General features: G+C 36.7%; 1 protein-coding gene across 1 annotated transcript; it reads left to right on the top strand.

Moving 5' to 3' along the window:
- Positions 1-462: 462 nt before the first annotated feature.
- On the top strand, positions 463-3,629 carry LOC140822871 (transcription factor ICE1-like). The gene is made up of 4 exons (XM_073183800.1): positions 463-1,777; positions 2,587-2,823; positions 3,022-3,192; positions 3,273-3,629. The coding sequence occupies exons 1-4, from the start codon at positions 623-625 to the stop codon at positions 3,354-3,356; spliced, it is 1,647 nt and encodes a 548-aa protein (XP_073039901.1). The 5' UTR covers positions 463-622; the 3' UTR covers positions 3,357-3,629.
- The last annotated feature ends 19,059 nt before the right edge of the window (positions 3,630-22,688 follow it).

Raw genomic sequence — 22,688 nt, 5'->3', positions numbered from 1 at the left:
CAAAAATCGCCTCAACAACCTATGTCACACTTAGCCCCATAAAAAGCAATAAACTTTTATATGAATATTTAACTATTAATTTCATTCTATAATATTTTTATAATCCAATTTATTTTTTAAATAAATTAAAAATATTTTTGAAAAAACAAATATTACAGATAAATTTTATAATACTCTATGATATTAGGAAAATAATAGAATATAGTCCTACACATTATATAGAAATAGACAAAAACTCTTGTGAGATGGTCTCACAGGTCGTATTTTGTGAGATATGTCTCTCGTTTGAGTCATTCATGAAAAAATATTACTTTTTATGCTAAGAGTATTACTTTTTATTGTGAATATCGGTAGGGTTGACCCGTCTCACAGATAAAGATTCGTGAGATCGTCTCACAAAAGACATACTCATATAAATATATTAAGTAACTAAAAAAATTCACCCTTTTTTTACTGATAAAAGCCAGTATACTTTTCATTTCTGCTACCACCATCATTCCTTTTTCTTTAACGTTCACCCTTTGGCTATAAATTCCTCTCCCCTAGTCTCTGTTTCCGTGTTTGCTTTCTATTTCTTTACTCACTGGCAGATTTCTCTTACACAAACAACAGAAAACAAACTATGTTGTCTAGAGTTAACAGCATGGTTTGGGTTGAAGCTGACAAAGAGGAGAAACAAACAACTTCATGGGCTCAAAACAACAATGGCGGATTTGAAAATAAGCCAGATATGGAAATGGGTTCGCTTTCTACATTCAAATCCATACTTGAAGTGGAGAATGATGAATGGTACACTACAAACGCCGCCGCCGCCGCATCTTCCGGTGGCGTCGGCCACCATGCCACCATGCATGACATTTCATATCCGGCGGCTTTCCTCGAAGCTGCTGATAACAATCAGCTACTTTTGAATGCAGTTAATTCTTCTGCGTCATGTTCGCCAACGTCAGCTTCTGTTTTCAACAATCTTGACCCATCCCATAACCCCTTGAACTACTATTTGCACCCGAAATCTTTGATACCCAACAACCCTTTAGAGGGAAGCTTTGATTCAGGTTGTGAGGGTGTGTATCTTGAACATGCTTTGAATAGAAGCTGTGGAATTATGGGAGGCGGGTTCGGTAATTTGGGGGCTCAATCTCAAATGGGTACTCTCAATTTGAGCTCTAATGTTCAATTTGCAGCTAATAATTTACTTCATTTACAGCAAGGGAGCAGTGGTGTTGGGATTGGATTTGGGGAGGGTTCAATGCAGGGGAATACTTTGTTACTTAACAGGTCCAAGATTCTTGGACCCCTCGGTAATTTTGCCCCGAGTAGAGCACAGCCAACACTCTTTCAAAAGAGGGCTGCCCTTAGGAATAATCTTGGCGATAACAGTGGATGCAATTTAGGTTCCTTGAACTTGGGTGGTAGTATAAATCAATTTCGAACTAGTGCAATTAATGTGGAGGAATATGATAAGAAGTGGGATTTTAGTGAAAAGAAAAGGAAAAGTAGTAGTGGGGATGATGTTGAGGATGTTAGCATTGGTGGTTCTAATTTGAACTATGATTCTGATGATCAATTGTGGGAGAACACACTTACGAATAAGCTCGAAGATGGTACCAAAAATGGCGGAAATAGCTCGCATGCGAATAGCACAGTCACGGGTGGGGATCAAAAGGGCAAGAAAAAAGGGATGCCTGCAAAGAATTTGATGGCCGAAAGGCGCCGTCGGAAGAAGCTTAATGATAGGCTTTACATGTTGAGGTCTGTTGTGCCAAAGATAAGCAAGGTATGAGAATTCTTCCCTGCCGATTTCTCGTGAATTACAACATAGTTTGAGTTCTTGATATCATTTTTCTTTCTCCATGTTTCTTGATTTTGTTTGTGTTTCATTTCCTCTTAATTTAGTATCTTGCAGTTGTTTGATCATTAATGAGGAGTAGCCATCTTTCATTGGCACTTCCTTACTTGAGAGGCATGCATATTAAAGTTGTATGATAGCATTTAATTCAGTCACATGTAATCTATGAGCTCATTTCAAATTGCATCTTTCAATTTGGACCACAGATAGTAAACGAGATGTCGTTGTTTGAGTGCTACAAATTGAAAGAGTTAAGGATCAGTATTTATTTCTTGACTGACATATTGATTAAGATATTTGATTTGAAGTAAATTTTGTTATACATCTTCCTCTATATTTTTTGGACATTTTTCCTACAAACCAACATGAGGTCCCCCGTGTCCATTATATTATTTCTCCCCATCCTTTCTGTTCTATTTCAAAATTCTCTTGTTCTGGTGCTCGTGCTTTCATTAATATTGAGAAGCCTTTAAAATCAGTGTATTCTCCTATTCATTGAAAGAATGAGATTCGTTATAGTATTTTTTTAACTAACGAGTACTTGAAGAAAAAAAAACAAAAGACAGTTGAATGGAGGTTTATGCATAACACTGTTTCTAATGACATTCTTTGAGAAAGTTCTTGATTGAAATACATGAACGTTTTTACATCTCGAGGTCACCGAATATCTTGATAACATAAATTTCCCTTCACCAGCTTAATTGCTATGACATACTTTTGATACTCTTGGTTGGTAGATGGACAGGGCTTCGATACTTGGGGATGCAATTGAATACTTGAAGGAACTTTTGCAAAAGATAAATGATCTCCATAATGAACTTGAGTCCATCCCTGGTAGCTCTTCAATGGCACCATCAACTAGCTTCTACCCTTTGACGCCTACGACTCCCGTCCTTCCCACCCATATTAAGGAGGAACTTTGCCCGAGTGCATTTGCTAGTCCGCTTTCCAGCCCAACGGGACAAACAGCAAGGGTACGTATGAAGAGTATGCTTTGTTACGTTGATTCCAAAGCATTTCAATTTTTTCCTTTTTTTAGCTCTTGGGTGATTTAGATCTTATTCATGGAGTAGCATTAAGAAATGAGAAAATTAGTTGCTCTATGCATGCATGTAACATAATTTAATTATGAAGCACCAGCATACTGACGCACAATTCTTAAATTACGGCAGGTTGAGGTTAGGCTAAGAGAAGGGAGAGCTGTGAACATCCATATGTTCTGTGGCCGCAGGCCCGGCCTTCTTCTCTCAACTATGAGGGCCATGGACAATCTTGGGCTCGACATTCAGCAAGCTGTTATTAGCTGCTTCAATGGGTTTGCGTTGGATGTTTTTCGAGCTGAGGTAGCCATATTTTCGTTAAAGGCTTTAACTTATTTCGTTTGTCACTCATTCCATTTTGTTGTCGATCGCAAATTTGTCAGCAATGCAAAGAAGGCCAAGACCTGCATCCGGATCAAATCAAGGCCGTACTTTTGGAGTCGGCTGGCTTTCATGGGGTGGTGTGAGCCTGTTTGATGTCTTGATCGTTCAGAAGTGGTTCGGATTTTGAGCCATGTTCCCTTTTTTGAGTGACGATCATCTGCAGAACCAAGATTTGCATGAATCAGCCATTTTCCATAAGCAGCTCGTTAATGTTGTGACCCATCGTTTAGTTTATGTTTCTTCTTTTTCCCCCTATTTTCTGGTTTTTGTTGATGTAGTCCGAAGAATTGTGCCGCGAAGCACTAGAACTTTTATGATTTTCATTCCAGTTAGAAAATCCTTTTGTTTATCTTTAACTTTGGGAGTTTAAATCGGTAAAACGATAAAATTTCAATATTATAATTGATATCAGAATTAAGAATATATACATATTAGATATGTACCTATAAAAGTGAGGATGATAGATAAATTTTTTAATTATGATTGTACTATATTGTCTAAAAACTATGTATTGTTTGTATTAATTTCATGGACATTAGTGGAAAAAGTAATATAAAATTTAGAGTTAAATTTGAGATATTCAATTTTTATAAGTTAATTAATTGCTTATTCATTTAATTTGTGTATTTATTTTTTAAAACTTATTAAAAATATGAGAATCATAATAGTGTTTTTATTCTTTTTATAGAAAATTACAAGATAAGAAACTTTGAAAATATATTATGTAAAAATTGAATAGATATTTGATAATAAAAATACATTAGAGAAATAATTTTTTTTGATATTTAATTCTTAGAAAAAATATTAAAAGAATAGATTTTAAATAAAAATATATATTTTCTGTTAAAAATAATAAATTTAAAAACATGTAAAATATATATTTATCAATTATACTTAAAAAAAGGTATAAAGAATGACATTTTTCATTGTAAGTTTTTTACCATCCCTTTAAATTGTGTATTGTTAGATTAATTGAATGAAAAATTTTTACACAATTTTCGAGAAATCTAATAACAATTTTACGTTAAAAATGAATATATATTTTATAATAAAAATACATTTGTTTATATATATATATATATATATATATATATATGTATATATATATGTATATATAAAAGTGTAGATCATAAGTTCTGTTTTCCAATTGTCAAAAGATGAAAATGATCTCCTTATTAATATAAATCCAAACACTCAATATATATATATATATATATATATATATATATATATGTGTGTGTGTGTGTGTGTGTGTGTGTGTGTGTGTAAAATTATAGTTGTTGTAAAGACAAAAACGAAATATCAAAATTTATATTTATTCAACATAATATATAATTAATTAGTAGTCTAATTATACCACCTAATATATAATTAATAGTCTAACAAATGCTAATGAATTATCTTTATGATATACATTGTTCTAATAATATATATCACTTCAAAAATAAAATATAATTTACACTACCTTTAAATGTTTTCTCTCTATATGTTATTTTATGATTTTAATATAATTTTATAATTATATTTTTAGTGTAATTTCTAATTAAATAATAAATTGTAGTATTACAAGAAGTTATATGAAAAAAAATAATTATATATGTAATAGTAGAATAAGATAGTAACGCCCCGTTTGGTTTGATGGATTAGCAGGGATAGACTAATTTATCCAGCCCAATCAAGCGTTTGGTTCATTTTTAAATAAACCTACCTTATCCCTCCTAGGTATGATTAAGTTATATTACGTAGGTTAAAATAATACCTCCTTACCCTCTAGGATTATTTATCGCACTCTTAATACATCCTATTTTTCCAATTTTACCCTTCTCCTAAATTCAAACTCACCACCACTTCCCGCAACCACCGCCGCCTCCACGACCGCCGCCGGCCGACCACCGACGGACCGCGCGGTTGTCGCCTATTAGCGACGGTTTGTAAAAAACCGTCGCTACTAGCGACGGTTTTAGATAAACCGTCGCCGATCTAAACAAGATCGGCGACTGTTTTTCAAAAACCGTCGCTATTAGCGACGGTTTTTCGTAATCCGTCGGTAATTTTCCGGCAATCGTTTCCGGCCATCTCGCCCGCCGACCTTTTCCGGCATACCATTTCCGTCCGGCTGCCGGCCGCCGCCACCACTGTTGCCGTCGCGAAGAGGAAGGGCAATTTCGTCTTTTCATCAATAAATTCAAAATTATCCTACACTTAAAAATCTTACCAAACATAATATTATTTTACACCATATATTACAATTCTACCACAATCATTTTCTTTATCATTTACGTACTAATCATTAGTTTATCCTATCCTTCCAACCAAACGCAGCCTAACTGTATAATGATATAATAATATGAATTAACAAACTTTATGGTTTTAACTAAGAATTTAAATTTAAAAGTTTAATAAATTATTTAGGAGAATTTTTATCAACAATTATAAATGTTCATATATTAATAATATCATAAAATATGAATATCTTAAAAGAATTTGGAGAGTTTAGCTATAATAAGAAATTTAAATATTTTAGTAGCACTTTTATAAAAAAATTATATATCAAACAAAATTATAAATTCAATAAACAAAATTTGGTAGTATTTGAAACATCTACTAAGAATGTTTAAGATTTAGGCATTAAGTGTTTAAAAGTAAATTCGACCATTGTTTTCAAGAATAATGAAACCAAAATCAGAACTAAAATCTTTTATTTACTTTAGTTCCAAAAGCAGCTCTTATAATATACAAATTCAAAGTATAACTGTTAAATAATTAGTTTCACAGTCTCACATATTGTATGACTATTTTATTTGATATTTAAAAATCGATAATAAGCAATTTAAAAAAAAAATATTATACCAGACAAATTTATAAATTCAATACACAAAATTTGGTAGTACAATATCTTTTGATTTATAAATTTTAATTTCTATTTATATATTTTAATTATTTATGAAATTTTAAGAAATGATACCCCATGGAAGACAGGCCCATCTTAGGGCCCCATTATGGAAGACAGGCCCATCAAAGGCCCTATTATCCCTGGCTCATCCCTAACCCAAGTGGAAAATAAGCCCATCAAGGACCCAGGTATTCTCCTATAAATACCAGGTTTGAGCGTATGATTATTCATTCATTATATTGTTTTCAGCAGCACCCTTAGCTGCTCCCCTTTATATCCTCAGTCACTGACTTGAGCGTCAGAGGGGAATGCCAGGACACCCTCCTGGCCCCCTCTTAACGATCTTATTTGTGATTTCAGGCTCAGGATCATTTCAAAACCACGCATCTGTACTAGTGACACTTGCTGGGAGCGGACCCTAAATTTCCCGTGAGTATCAAGAAAATAAAAAAATCTAATCTCATAAGTGACAGAAATATCGCATATAATTTGATTATGATACAACTCTAAAATTTTAAAAACAAATGATTTTAAATGTTCAATATACGTCCTATTTGACTATGATATAATTGTGTTAATATAATCTATGATATAAAATTTTAAAAATAAAAGGTAAATAGTTCTGTAGGAGGTTAAATATTATTTAAATTGAATATTATGAGTTATATTTTACTATCAATATTATTATTTCATTAGTTTTGATATTGTTTTAATGAGACACATAAGTTATGTTCTTCTGTAAAAAAAATATGTGACATAATATTTATAATAAATAGAAATTATAATGATCATTGATTAACATTTGTCAAGTATTAGAACTTTACATATGATATTTTAATATCTTTATTTAATTATCTGAAATCAAAATGTTGAGGATCGAACTTGAGTTTAGAGGGGGGGTGAATAAACTCAACTCGTTTTTCGTTCTGATGAGGTACTAAAATCCTGTTAAGGATAGTAGTTGATCTTGTGCGAATACTTTCACCTGATTACAGTAGAACGTGCGGAAACAATATGATGAAGTAGTTGAAACAACAATAAAGCAGTAGACAGCAGTTGTTTATGGAAGTTCGAAGATAAACTCTTCTACGTCTCCCCTTCTTCTGTTTCCAGAAGGTATAACTAACAGACTTTGGATATTACAGTACAACACTTGTACACACCCACTTCAGAAGGACTTACATCTCAGCCTACTGAAACTCTTAGTTTCTCAACTCACAAATATGCGAAACACAAAGTTCTGAAAAGACTATTTTCAGATTACAGACTCTTCTGATAAAATATTAGTGCAGTAAAGATCGTGAAGAGTGTAAGAACTAGTAGCACAAGATGATCTACAAAAGATCAGATATAAGCTATGAAGCGTGTGCTACTTTTCTTTGTGTTGAACTTTTAAAATGCTCAAGGAAAACTGATATTCGTTTGATAAGAGAGTAGCTTTGTTCCTTGAAAATGATATTATGCGAAGTGTCTTTTTAACAAGGATTTGATCCAAGTATATATAATCGACTGAGTTCAACGTTCACAATCAGAGAAGTCTTCAGATAACTGATACAATCAGCTTTATTACCGAAATGGGTTTCTGCAGAAAAGCTATAAAACAATCAGTCTTGTTTTATACTTAATTGGGTAATATGCATTAAATGACTCCGTATAGTATTTAATGCTGCAATTAATACTAGTACTAGGAACTCTTTAACGGTAACAATTAAGATAGCAACGTTAGAAGACATTCTCTACTGGTTTGTATTGTTATCCTTTTTCTACTGGTTTAGTTTTACTAGAGCAGCAGCTACTGATAATCTATTCTGTTGTTCTGGTCTGCTGGTCTACTGGTTTTAGTTATCATCGCCACAATAAAATTCATATCTAACAATTTCCCCCTTTGTGGTGATGCCAAAACCTAAACAGTAGAAAATCGTTAAGTAAAACAGATAATCATTTAATGAAACGGATAATGTTAATAACGCATTAAAGTAAACAAATCAATCGGTTCCAATGACCCTGTAAAAGATTTCTTCATTTTGAGGTTCTTGGTCTCTTCTGTTAGAAGGTTCAGCCTCATCTTTTGTTTGCCTAACTCCCGCTTGATCTCCTCTATCTTCCCCCTTTTTGGCATCAACGGCCACTACATGGGTAAAGAGATCATTCAGTCTGCCGGAAATATTTTGAATGCCATCGGTTAGCATCTCCAGATATAGGGTCTGAGAAAAGATGCGATTATCTAAGGCAGTGATAGATTGATTTTGAGAGTCAATCTTGGCATCCAAAAGTTCCACAAAAGTAGACAGGGATCGAAAGATATCATCATGCTCAGTAATTCGAGTGAGTATATCATTTTGAGCAAGCATGATGGCGTTGTGAGTTCTTGAGATAACTGTTCTGAAAACAGAGGCTTCAGCATACATCTTGTCCGATGTCTCCTTAGTGAGATAGATGTATTTCCCCATTCGCTCTCGGAAAGATTGAGCACCACTGAATTCCGCAAGGTTTTCACAAGACATGCGTTTTGTTAGAGTAGGTGCCCGTCGAGCCAAGTGTTGGCCGAGTGTTCACAATGAAACTCTATGTATAAGCAATCTTTATTTTAATAATGTTTGAGATTATTATTATGGCACATCTTTATCTGTATACCCATGCTAGTTGCATAGATAAAGCCCTTGAATATACAAATAGTAGAAAGAATATGAGATGCTCATATGATGAGTATCATGAAACTCATATTTGTAATACTGTATATTCTAAACGGTTCCTAGTCGATTCAGCCGCCACTAAGAAGGATATAGGCCGCTAGAGTTCGAGACTAGTATCTGCGATGTGAGTACCATGTTTCATTGCTAGGGGCCATTGTGATATCCGAACATGCAGATAGGTGCTCCTTGTAAAGTGCACTGAACAACCCTCCATAAAAGGACTTTCCAAGTGGTTCTCACTTATCGAGTGGAAATGTCCTAGTTTATGGTTGTACAGAATTAGTCTTTATGACCCGGGACAACATTGAGACTCTATGTGCTAGAATTACACTTTGACTTGTTTACCGACTCTTATGGGGTCATCAGGTGGCAAGGTTGGGTGTTCTGTCGAAACACATAGGAGTCGATGCATTGTAGTCGGGGATTCACCGCTTACCTTCGGGTATGGATATCCTATGTGTTATCATGTGTATGTAGATCGAAATCTCTGGCCAGAGTATGGTGGTAATTATGAAAGGGTTTCATAGATTACACCATCGATGCAACTACGACATGACACATAGTATTGATTCATTGACAACTCTCGATAAACCAATGGTTGTCGAATCGATCAGGATATATGAGTTGAAGGAACCGTACTGTACGCTAACCATAATTGAATGGTTCTTGCAGGCACTATCATGTGATACCTAGGGAATCACGTAAGCGATGCTGCTAGGCGTTTAACGTGATTGGTTGGGTACTATCAGACTTGAGTTCTGATGTTCTTATTATCAAGGTGTTGATAAATAAGAATGGAGCAATTGGGGTATGCTCATATAAGGACATGTTTAGTCCAAATCACATAGAGATGTGAACCCACGACTAGTTGTATCAATGAACCATTGAGGGCCACACAAGTACTAGCTTTCTAGATCCCGTTGAGAAGTAAAAATAGTTCAATGTGTTGAACGGCTTATAAAGGAGTTTATAAGCGTGAGGAAAATTAGAAGTATGACTTCTATAAAGGAGAAATTAGTTCAATGTGTTGAACGACTTATAAATGAGTTTATAAGTGTAAAGAAAAATAGAAGTATGACTTCTATGAGAGAAATGTAAATTTTAATTTAAGGAAGTGTTCCTAAATTAAAATTGGCCAAGTGAATAATGTAATTGAAAATTGTGATTTTCATAAACATTATTATGGACTAAATTAAATTAATTCAAGTGTTGAATTAATTAAACACTAGTGGGCCTAGTAGAGTCCAAATAATTAAATTAATTCAAATGTTGAATTAATTAAATTATATTGAGTCTTGAAGAGCTCAATTAAAATAATTATTTAACTAGTGGGACTTGGGTAAATTCAAGTAATGTTTAATTAGTCTCAAATATGTTTGAGATAATTAAAATTTAGTCCAATGTTTTAATTTGATTAAAAACCATATAATATGCATGCATGGGAGGTGAAAGGTTGGGAGACTACTTTTTGTGTTTTCAAGGCATGGCATGCAACCTTTTGGAACAACTTTTCCCACAACAAAAAAAATGTCTCTCCTTCTCTCCTAGCATGAATAGTGGCCGAGTTACTATTCACATTTTTCTCCAAGTTTTTCTCTCAATTTTCTTCTTCAATTGTTGAGGAAAGAAATCACTTCTCTTTGAATAATCTTCTTATTTTTCTAGTGCAAAATAAGAAGGGTTCTAGCTAGTTAGTGGTGGGCTTGATTGGAAGAAAGGAGTCCAAAAGAAAGGTGAAGCTTGTAGATTGTCTACCTTCAAGAGCTAAGGTGTTTACACCTTAGTTGGAGCCACAATCAATCTTTGAGATTGATAGGTAATTTTCTCAACACCCTATGCTTGAAAGTTGAGATTTTTGTATATGTTTGCACAACTAGTACATGGTGTTCAATTTTGAAAAATTGTATACCAAAATTTCGGTTTTATGAATCAAAAGAAATTTTGTGCTTCCGTTGCGATTTTGAACACCGTAAAACGATCCCCTTTCAAGTGGTATCATGAGCTAAGGGTACTAGTTTTTGGATAGCATATACAAGATATTATATTGAGGGCGATTTCTAACCGATTGAGATGAAAATTTGCAACGATTCAAGGGCGGATTGGGGCGATTTTTGGGCAGCATGTTGCTGCCCATTTCGGGCAGCTTGGGCTGCCCGAGGGGCTGCCCGAAACGGGCTGCAAGGGCAGCCCTTACCCGAACCGCCCCCCCTATTATATTTTAAAAAAAAAAATTTTTTTGTTGGCCGGAATCCGGCGACGGAGCTCCGACGACGGCGATGACGACTAGGGTTTTCAAAAGGTGTTTTGGAATATCAAAGTGTCATGGGCCTTGAGTTGTTGGGCCATTGGATGGCCAACACATTTGTGATTTTAAATGGGCCAAAATGTTTTTGGTGAAAAATGAGTTTTTGGGCCCTTAAGTTTAAAATTACAAAAGTTGCAAATTTTTCTCATGAAATAAATAATTTAAGTTGGACTTTAATTATTTATAGTAAATGGTGATTTACAAGAAATTCGGTTATAAATAAATTAATTTGAAAGTAGACAAAGGTGTTTGTATACTTTGTTAATTTACTTTATAATCGTGGCGGTTAGTGATTGGATCAAGATATATAATATTGGATCAATTAATTATTGTGATAATTAATTGATGGTGTATGATATGTGATATTATGCATGAAGGATGATCAAAAGCCCAAGCCCAATTTGCTAGGTGTATGCTAGGATATTTTGTGTTGAATGATTGTAATAATTATCAATTTAAAGTGGGCTTGGTTTATGGCCCGTTCCCACCCCCCATGAGATGTATCCCTATGTGCCATGGATGTTTAATTGTAAATATTAGTATAGTGGATGATCAAGATTGGAAGATGGTGGCCATGATGATCATGAAGATCGAAGACATGTAAATATTGGAAGCTTATGTAAATGTTGCATTTGCATCCCATGCATTTCCCTAGGATTGGACCTAGGCCCGTGTTTAGCTCACACGGGCCATTAGTATTGGGGCGATTGATCATCCTTGTTTGTTTACTGTTTATAATATATGCATGATATGTTATAAATAATGAGTATGTGCGTTATTATTATGATAATAACAAAGTTGCATGAATCCGGCAAACATACGATCAAACATGACGAGCTTTTAAAATAAAATTAATGATGAGACCTTTCAAAATTAAAAACCCTCATTTTGAATAAGATTCAAAATTAATATCAAGCCCGAAAAGGAGAATTATAAATTTGTTTATAATTTCCTTGTCTTCCATCGACAATGGGTGCATGATGAACGCTACCCGTATTCGGAGCTCGGCTCATATTATTGGGGGGGCTCTGGGTGCCGGAAAGCTGTGACATCCATTGACATGGTGATGTGAACTACGTGGAACTCCCATGATTTCGGCTCATATTATTGAGGGAACTCATGGCGACCGTCCATTAAGGTTCAATATCGATGGGTTAGGCTTGACACGTAAAGATGAACGACGTCATATTATTGGGTCCTAATCAAACGTGAGACAAAAGTTTACGTTAAGGGTTGCATTGTGATGCAATTGGAAACTACCTTTTAGGAATTGTGATTGGCTGATATTATTCGGGATCATAATTCGCTAATTGGACCTTACGTACCTACTGAGGAAAGGAGTTTCCCGCTTTCACTAGAGGGTAGTGAAAGATGTCAAAACAGTGGGAGCCAATATTTATGAAGTAAAAGTCCAAACTTCATATCTTACTAAATATTTTAAAATAGTCATCAACATTTATCTGTTTTTACTTTTCAGCACAAATTGACAATGTCATCGCTTCGCAATCCAATATCTGTAATACTCGACAAAAACATATTAACTGGACCTAATTACCTCACTTGGCTAAGAAACCTAAAAATCGTCTTGAATTCGGAAAGGGTAGCATATACACTGACTGAGTCGCCCCCTGTTGAGGCTCTGACTCACTGCAATCCTGAGGAATTGCAGGCTTACAAGAAATGGTGTGACCATGACTTGATAGCCAGGTGTTATATGCTGACTTCTATGAATGATGAGCTGCAGAGGCGTTTTGAGGGTGCAAAGAGTGCTGCTGACATTCATTTGCACCTCAAGGAGCTCTTTGGAGAGCAAACACGTCCTCTTAGGCATGCTACCGTCAAGGAGCTGATCACTTTACGCATGCAAGATGGGGCCTCGGTCCATGAGCATGGCCTAAAGGTGATCGGGCTCGTGGACAAGCTCGTTGGCATGGATCTGATCTTGCCTTCGGAGTTGACCACCGACGTGTTGCTCTTATCGCTGCCTAGCTCATTTGATCCTTTTGTGGTGAACTTCAACATGAACAAGATTGAACCGACCCTTGAGGAGTTGGTGAATATGCTTGTTACGTTTGAATCCACCATCAAGAAAGAGAAGTTGGTTCTTTATGTGGGTTCTTCATCTGGTATGAAGATTGATCCACATGGGAATGGAAAGAAGCGTTCTTTCCAACGTCCCAAGAAGAACGTGCCCTTGTTGAGGCAATCTCCGAATCCCGTTGTGGCAGCCACACCAGTTAAGGCTGACAAGACTGCTGATGAATGTCATCACTGCAAGAAGCCTGGACATTGGAGGCGAAATTGCAAGGAATATCTGGTCCAGAAGTGTTCTGGAAACGGTATGTTCTAAATTTAAGTAAACGTTTCAATTAACTCTACTTCTTGGGTATTAGATACCGGATGTGACTCACATCTCTATAATGAGTTATAGGTGATGGGAAGAAGTAGAATGCTTAAGGAAGGTGTGACCTTCTAGAGGATGGGCAATGAAGCAAGAGTTGCTGCCAAGGCTATTGAAGATGTTTACTTATTATTGAACAATAGTTTAAGTTAATTTTATGAGATGTTTTGTTTGTACCTAATTTTGTAAAAACATTGTTTCCATTTCTATGGTGATAAAACTGGATATTCTTGTTTATTTTGCAAAGGTGTTTGCAACATTTACATGAATGAATGTTTGATTGGTACTGGTAAACTTGAAAACGATCTCTATAACTTAAAATTAAAAGATATTCCACTAAATGTCCATTCAAAGGCATACACCATATGAGATATGGATGGGTAAGCCTCCTAAGTATTCTTATCTTAGAATATGGGGTGCCCTGCTTATGAAGCAGGTAGTGGGAGATAAATTGGATAGTCGATCCATTTTATGCTAATTTGTGGGATATCCAATGAATTCGATTGGATACTACTTCTATCATCCCCAAGAAACAAAAGTGTTTGTTTCTAGGAATGCGACCCTTTTGAAAGGGAATTTCTATTGGATAGAAATAGGGAGATGATAGAACTCGAAGAGGTTCGAGAGACACCCACAATTGAAGAACCCACACCCGAAGAGCCAAGAGAGGAGATACAAGCTCTTAGAAGATACGAGAAAGTCTCGAGACCACCTATGAGGTATGGTCAGCTTCTTGAAGAGGGCCATGATGAGCCTAACCATGGATGTGATCCAAGGACCTTCAAGGAAGCGTTATCTGATGCCGATTCATCCAAATGGCTTGAAGCGATGGAATCTGAGATGAATTCCATGCATCCGAACCAATTGTGGGATCTTATAGATCCACCTGAGGGAAAGGTTCCCATAGGGACTTGGGACAGATGGGAAGGTATTGACTTTCAAGGTGCGATTGGTGGAAAAAGGATATACTCAAAGACAAGGAGTTGACTTTGAGGAAACCTTTTTCCCCAGTCGCAATGTTCAAGTCCATAAGGATTTTGCTAGCCATAGCTGCATGGTATGACTATGAGATATGGCAGATGGATGTCAAGACAGAGTTTCTTAATGGGGATTTTAAGAAAGTTATTTACATGTCTTAACCTTAAGGGTTAACATCTATCGGAAGTGAGCATATGGTATGCAAACTTCAGAGATCTATTTATGATCTAAAGCAGGCATCTAGGAGTTGGAACCTCAGATTCGACAGTACAATCAAATAGTTTGATTTACTAAGAGTCCTGAGGAACCCTATGTGTATAAGAAGGTCAGTGGGAGTGTTGTGACATTCCTGGTGTTATATGTTGATGACATTCAACTCATTGGGAATGATATAGGAATGTTGCAATCAACTAAGATATGGTTAGCGAGTAAGTTCTCGATGCAGGACTTGGGTGAAGCATCTTTTGTATTGGGAATAGAGATCTATAGAGATAGATCGAGAAGATTGCTTGGTCTCACCCAGTCCACATACATTGATACCATCGTGAAGCCGTTCTCGATGGATGAGTCCAAGGGAGGACATCTACCAATGTGTCATGGCGTGTCCCTATCCAAGTCTGTCTCCCAAGACTGATGCAGAGATAGTGGCGATGACACGCATTCCGTATGCTTCGGCAATTGGTAGCATCATGTATGGGATGATATCTACACGTCTTGACGTGGCTTTCGCACTAAGTGTAGTGAGTAGATATCAATCGAACCCTGGTCTTCCACACTGGAAAGCTGTGAAAGACATCCTCAAGTAGTTGAGAAGGACCAATAAATTGTTCTTGGTCTATGGGGTGGAGAACTAAAATTGGAAGGCTATACCGACTCTAGCTTCCAAAGCGATATCGATGACTCGAAGTCAACCTCTGGTTTTGTATTCATGCTCTATGGTGCTGCTGTCTCTTGGAAGAGTTCCAAACGAGACAATACTACGGATTCCAGCACAGAGGCCGAATACATTGCTGCATCAGATGCAGCAAGGGAGGCTGTTTGGATAAGGAATTTCGTCAAAGAGTTGGGCGTCATTCCTAATGGAGTTGCTCCTGTCCCGGTGTTGTGTGACAACACGGGAGCTATAGCTCAAGCAAAGGAGCCTAGGTCTCATCAGAAATCCAAACTAGTATTGAGAAAGTACCACTTCCTCGGAGAGATTGTGGAAAGAGGAGAAGTGTCTTTTGACAAAGTCGGCTCCGCCGATAATGTTGTTGATCCACTAGCTACGCCTTTACCTGGACCATTATTCGACAAGCATCGCGAATCAATGGGTTTAAAGCATATGGGTAGTTGGCTCTAGTGCAAGTGGGAGATTGTTAGAGTAGGTGTCCGTCGAGCCAAGTGTTGGCCGAGTGTTCACAATGAAACTCTATGTATAAGCAATATTTATTTTAATAATGTTTGAGATTATTATTATGGCACATCTTTATCTGTATACCCATGCTAGTTGCATAGATAAAGCCCTTGAATATACAAATAGTAGAAAGAATATGAGATGCTCATATGATGAGTATCATGAAACTCATATTTGTAATACTGTATATTCTAAACGGTTCCTAGTCGATTCAGCCGCCACTAAGAAGGATATAGGCCGCTAGAGTTCGAGACTAGTATCTGCGATGTGAGTACCATGTTTCATTGGTAGGGGACATTGTGATGTCCGAACATGCAGATAGGTGCTCCTTGTAGAGTGCACTGAACAACCTTCCATAAAAGGACTTTCCAAGTGGTTCTCACTTATCGAGTGGAAATGTCCTAGTTTATGGTTGTACAGAATTAGTCCTTATGACCCGGGACAACATTGAGACTCTATGTGCTAGAATTACACTTTGACTTGTTTACCGACTCTTATGGGGTCATCAGGTGGCAAGGTTGGGTGTTCTGTCGAAACACATAGGAGTCGATGCATTGTAGTCGGGGATTCACCGCTTACCTTCGGGTATGGATATCCTATGTGTTATCATGTGTATGTAGATCGAAATCTCTGGCCAGAGTATGGTGGTAATTATGAAAGGGTTTCATAGATTACACCATCGATGCAACTACGACATGACACATAGTATCGATTCATTGACAACTCTCGATAAACCAATGGTTGTCGAATCGATCGGGATATATGAGTTGAAGGGACCGTACTGTACGCTAACCATAATTGAATGGTTCTTGCAGGCACTATCATGTGATACCTAGGGAATCACGTAAGCGATGCTGCTAGGCGTTTAACGTGATTGGTTGGGTACTATCAGACTTGAGTTCTGACGTTCTTATTATCAAGGTGTTGATAAATAAGAATGGAGCAATTGGGGTATGCTCATATAAGGACATGTTTAGTCCGAATCACATAGAGATGTGAACCCACGGCTAGTTGTATCAATGAACCATTGAGGGCCACACAAGTACTAGCTTTCTAGATCCCGTTGAGAAGTAAAAATAGTTCAATGTGTTGAACGGCTTATAAAGGAGTTTATAAGCGTGAGGAAAATTAGAAGTATGACTTCTATAAAGGAGAAATTAGTTTAATGTGTTGAACGACTTATAAATGAGTTTATAAGTGTAAAGAAAAATAGAAGTATGACTTCTATGAGAGAAATGTAAATTTTAATTTAAGGAAGTGTTCCTAAATTAAAATTGGCCAAGTGAATAATGTAATTGAAAATTGTGATTTTTATAAACATTATTATGGACTAAATTAAATTAATTCAAGTGTTGAATTAATTAAACACTAGTGAGCCTAGTAGAATCCAAATAATTAAATTAATTCAAGTGTTGAATTAATTAAATTATATTGAGTCTTGAAGAGCTCAATTAAAATAATTATTTAACTAGTGGGACTTGGGTAAATTCAAGTAATGTTTAATTAGTCTCAAATATGTTTGAGATAATTAAAATTTAGTCCAAGGTTTTAATTTGATTAAAAACCATATAATATGCATGCATGGGAGGTGAAAGGTTGGGAGACTACTTTTTGTGTTTTCAAGGCATGGCATGCAACTTTTTGGAACAACTTTTCCCACAACCAAAAAAATGTCTCTCCTTCTCTCCTAGCATGAATAGTGGCCGAGTTACTATTCACATTTTTCTCCAAGTTTTTCTCTCAATTTTCTTCTTCAATTGTTGAGGAAAGAAATCACTTCTCTTTGAATAATCTTCTTATATTTCTAGTGCAAAATAAGAAGGGTTCTAGCTAGTTAGTGGTGGGCTTGATTGGAAGAAAGGAGTCCAAAAAAAGAAAGGTGAAGCTTGTAGATTGTCTACCTTCAAGAGCTAAGGTGTTTACACCTTAGTTGGAGCCACAATCAATCTTTGAGATTGATAGGTAATTTTCTCAACACCCTATGCTTGAAAGTTGAGATTTTTGTATATGTTTGCACAACTAGTACATGGTGTTCAATTTTGAAAAATTTATACCAAAATTTCGGTTTTATGAATCAAAAGAAATTTTGTGCTTCCGTTGCGATTTTGAACACCGTAAAACGATCCCCTTTCACGTTTTACTAAATCAGAAATGTTGTTGAGGTCGGTTTGTAGACATTGAATCTGATGTTCGAGGTTGAATGCATCTGATTCCCGGGAAGGGGTTCGTTCAAGAATGCGTTGTTTGATCTCAGAAAGACGAGAAGTTGTCGCAGTCAAAACAGGGAGGGACACAGTCAACGCAGTAGAAACATGAGGAGCATCTATTAAAGTAGTAGAAGGAACAGGGTCTGCTCTGCTGTCTGCTGGAAGTGTAGAAACAGTAGGCTCAACAGCAACCAGAGGAAGAGTAGTATCTTCAGTAGGAATAGCCAAGTCAGAGGCCAAAACTTCTTCCATAGGTACAGTAGCAGCCTGTGCAACTGAAGATGCTTCAATAGAAGGTGCAGAGGGCTGTTCCAGAAGAACGGTCATTTCTGCTTGATGTGCAGCAGAAAACAACTCTAAGTTCGGCAGTAAAGAAGTAGTATCTGGTTCTGCTGCTTGTTGCCCTGGGGTAGGAGATCCAGAAGCCGGCAATTCTAAAGTGGTAGAGATAGTAGGGACAATTGATTCAATGACTTCCTCAACTGAAGCCAGTTCATGTACAGAAAATAGTGATGAGGACTGAATGGGCCTAGTCGGAGATGCAGGAGTACTAAGAGCAGCAGCCTTTGGGGAGGCGGTAGTCCTTTCCTCAACTGTCTAATTCTGCTGAAAGATCGGGACAAGGCCAACATGATAAGCAGTAGGCTCTCCAAAGCATTGTTCTTGAGCAAGAAGTTGCTCATTCATCTGTTTTAATCTGTCAGATAGAATTAAAATAACATTTTGATCCTGAACAGCAGTAGGAACGGCAGGATCAAAATTCGATTGAAGAAATTTCAAAACTGATTCTAATTTCTGACATTTTAGTTGATCGAGGATGAAGTTCCGTCTGCGCAAGGCCTCGATGACATTCTCTGTTTTTGCCAGCCGAAAAGTCTTCCTTTCTGCATTCATCAACTTGCTGTAATTCCCTCTTGTTTTGAAGTAGTCAAAAGAGTGGAACAGTCGGAAAGTATGCCATTCATCAAAGAATTTTATGTCCTCGTTTACAGAGGTCTCAATCTCTGCTAGATGAAGGTCAACGCCGATAATGACAGTGGTCTGGTGACCAAAAGTAGGTGGTTCTTCAATCATTTTCCCTTTCCCTTTGTCAGTAGATGAAATGGGCGCAATAGGTCGGAAAGCAGAAGACCCGCTTGCCTGTTCCCGAATAACGATTCCAGATGATGGCTTAAAAGCAGTAGCAGAAGAAGGTGCTGAGATGGACGCAGTAGCGAGTGCAGTTGAGGAAACAGTCGATCGAACAGAAGGAACCGCTTCTGGAAATACCTGTCGAATAGGTACTTTCTCAATCTCAGACAGTGCTGCTGTCTTTTTCATCTTGAGAATGGTGCGCGGTTTCTTCTTGGCTGGGGTCGGTACTGTTGGTCGAACAGCAGCAGCAGATTCTTCTGATGCTGTTTTATCGGAATCCGTCGAAATAATCAATCGTTTCTTCGAAATAATCAGATATTCTGCTTCTGCAGTAGATGTGGCTATGGAAGTCTGTTTCTTGCTAAACCAGGATATCAGCCTATCACCAAGAAATTGACAAAAACCACTTGTCCTTTTTCGGTCTAGTTTGCAACCTGCATAATCAGCATCTGAATATCCAATAAGATTTAACGATGAATCATTGGGATACCATAAGCCGACGTTTTGAGTTCCTTTCAAGTACTTCAAAATACGCTTAGCAGCAATATAATGAGATTGTTTGGGGTTAGATTGAAATCGAGCACAAATGCAAACAGCAAACATGATATCTGGTCTACTGGCAGTTAAATATAATAAAGAACCAATAAGACCTCGATACTGAGTTACCTCTACTGAAATACCACTTTCATCTTTATCAAGCTTAATAGATGAGCTCATTGGAGTAGAAGCAGCAGAGCATGCTTCCATTCCAAACTTTTTCAGAAGCTCCTTGGTGTACTTGGCTTGATTTATAAAGATTCCAGTCTCTGATTACTTAATCTGTAATCCTAGGAAGAATTTTAATTCTCCCATCATACTCATTTCAAATTTATCCTGCATCAATTTTCCAAACTTTGCACATAATGTGGGGTTAGTTGACCCAAAAATAATATCATCAACATAGATCTGTACTAAAAGAATGTGCTTATTCTTGACTAAAGTAAATAAAGTTTTATCTACTGCTCCGATGGTGAAATCATGATCAATAAGAAATTGTGATAAAGTGTCATACCAAGCTCTAGGTGCCTGTTTTAGACCATATAATGCTTTGTGTAATTTAAATACATGATGCGGAGAGAAATGATCGATAAAACCTGGAGGTTGTTCGACGTATACTTCTTCTTGTAAAAGACCATTTAGAAAAGCACTTTTCACATCCATTTGATATACTTTGAAATTCTTGAAAGCATCAAAGGCTAAGAATATTCTGATTGCTTCGAGCCTTGCTACTGGTGCATAAGTCTCATCAAAGTCTATGCCTTCTTCTTGTCTGAAGCCTTGAGCTACCAATCTAGCTTTATTTCTCACCACTGTGCCTTCTTCATTGAGTTTGTTTCTGAATACCCACCGAGTTCCAATGACAGCTTGATGAGATGGTCTAGGTACTAGAAACCACACTTCATTACGTTTGAATTGATTCAGCTCCTCTTGCATGGCTTCAATCCAACTAGGATCCAGAAGAGCTTCTTCAATCTTCTTTGGTTCATCCTGAGATATAAAAGCAGCATGCATGTATTCATTAAGCATTTGCCTTCTGGTTCTCAACGGCGCTGCTGGATTACCAATAACCAATGATGGAGGATGAGATTTTCTCCAGATAAACGGATTTGAGTGGACATCTTCCTGATTTGATATGTTAAGATTGTCTTCTACAGAACCAGTAGTAGGTTCTTGAGCATCTTCTGCTGGTATTGGTAGATCCAGAGTCTGTGCTTCTGGTTCCACTATAGGAATGTCTGGTTCTGGATTTTGAAGATCCTTGGTATTTGCTTCTACATCATCTTCACTGTCGATTTCCAAGTGAATCCTGTCTAACCTGTTACTTAAATCAGATATGTTAGAAATTTCAGCACTGCTGTCTTCATCGAAGACAACATGAATTGATTCTTCAACATTAAGAGTTCTATTGTTGAAGATTCTAAAGGCTCTGCTTACAGCAGAGTAACCAAGAAATATTCCAGCATCTGATTTTGAGTCAAATGCCGTCAAATGATTTTTGCCATTATTTAGTACAAAACATTTGCAACCAAACACATGAAAATAAGATACATTGGGCTTCTTCCCTTTCCATATTTCATACGGAGTCTGGTTGTGTCTTTTGTTGACCATAGATCTGTTTTGCGTGTAACAAGTAGTATTGATAGCTTCAGCCCAGAAGCGCTGAGAAATGTCTGCATCTGCTAGCATTGTTCTAGCTGCTTCTTTTAGAGTTCTATTTCTTCTCTCAGCCACTCCGTTTTGTTGAGGAGTTCTGGCAGCTGAATATTCATGATGAATTCCCTGCTTATTCAAATATAACTCAAGATACTTGTTAGTGAATTCAGTACCCCGATCACTTCTGATTTTAATGATGGTAGAAGATTTTTCATTTTGAATCCTTTTCAGAAGCTTGATCAAGAGACTACTGGTTTGATCTTTTCCTGTGTGAAAGATTACCCACGTGAATCTAGAAAAATCATCAATAACAACAAGAGTATATTTCATTCCCCTTAAGCTCATGATGGGGATAGGACCAAATAGATCCATATGCAGTAGTTCCAGACATCTTGAAGTTGATTTGCTATCTTTGGTCTTGAAGCTGGATCTTATCTGTTTCCCAAGCTGACAAGCAGAACAAACGTGATTTTTAACGAAATTAATGTCATGTAATCCATCGACTATATTCTGCTTCTTGAGATAATTGATTGACTTGAAATTCAGATGATTCAGTTTCTTGTGCCATAGCCAATGTTTATTGCTAAGAGAAGTAACTAAGCATGTAGGAGTATAAACATGATTTGAGTTCCGAGAGACTCTGTAAGTATTGCCTTCTCTTTTTTCTGTTAACACAGTAGTTCCAGCAGAATCTATAACTATACATGAATGCTTTTGAAAAGCCACAGAATACCCATTATCACATAGTTGGCTAATGCTGATAAGATTGTAACAAAGATTGTCAACTAATAACACATCACTAATAGTTATATTACCATGGATAATCTTACTCTTACCCATGGTTTTACCTTTTGAGTTGTCTCCAAAAGTTATCTTTGGTCCAGTACAGCTCACTATCTCGGAAAGTAGGTTTCTTTGTCCAGTCATGTGTCTGGAACAACCACTGTCCAGATACATGTAGAGTTACTGATTTCTGCTTCCTTTTGCTGTTCCTGCAAACAAAAATTTTAGTAACTGGTACCCAAATCTATTTGGGTCCAAGCTTTATCAGTCCTTTGGGAACCCACATTTGTACAATTCTTGGTGACCTTGTACTTCGGGTATCCAAAGATGTGTGTGCAACAGAAGGTCTGTTATTTCTAACAGTATGCATACCAAAATGTTGTTCTTCCCTTCTGTTTCTGTTTTCCAGTCTGTATCTCTTCTGAACAGGTT

The sequence above is a fragment of the Primulina eburnea genome, chromosome 2 (assembly GCF_022965805.1).
Source record: "Primulina eburnea isolate SZY01 chromosome 2, ASM2296580v1, whole genome shotgun sequence".
NCBI lineage: Eukaryota > Viridiplantae > Streptophyta > Magnoliopsida > Lamiales > Gesneriaceae > Primulina > Primulina eburnea.
This window is presented reverse-complemented; position numbering and strand designations above follow the sequence as displayed.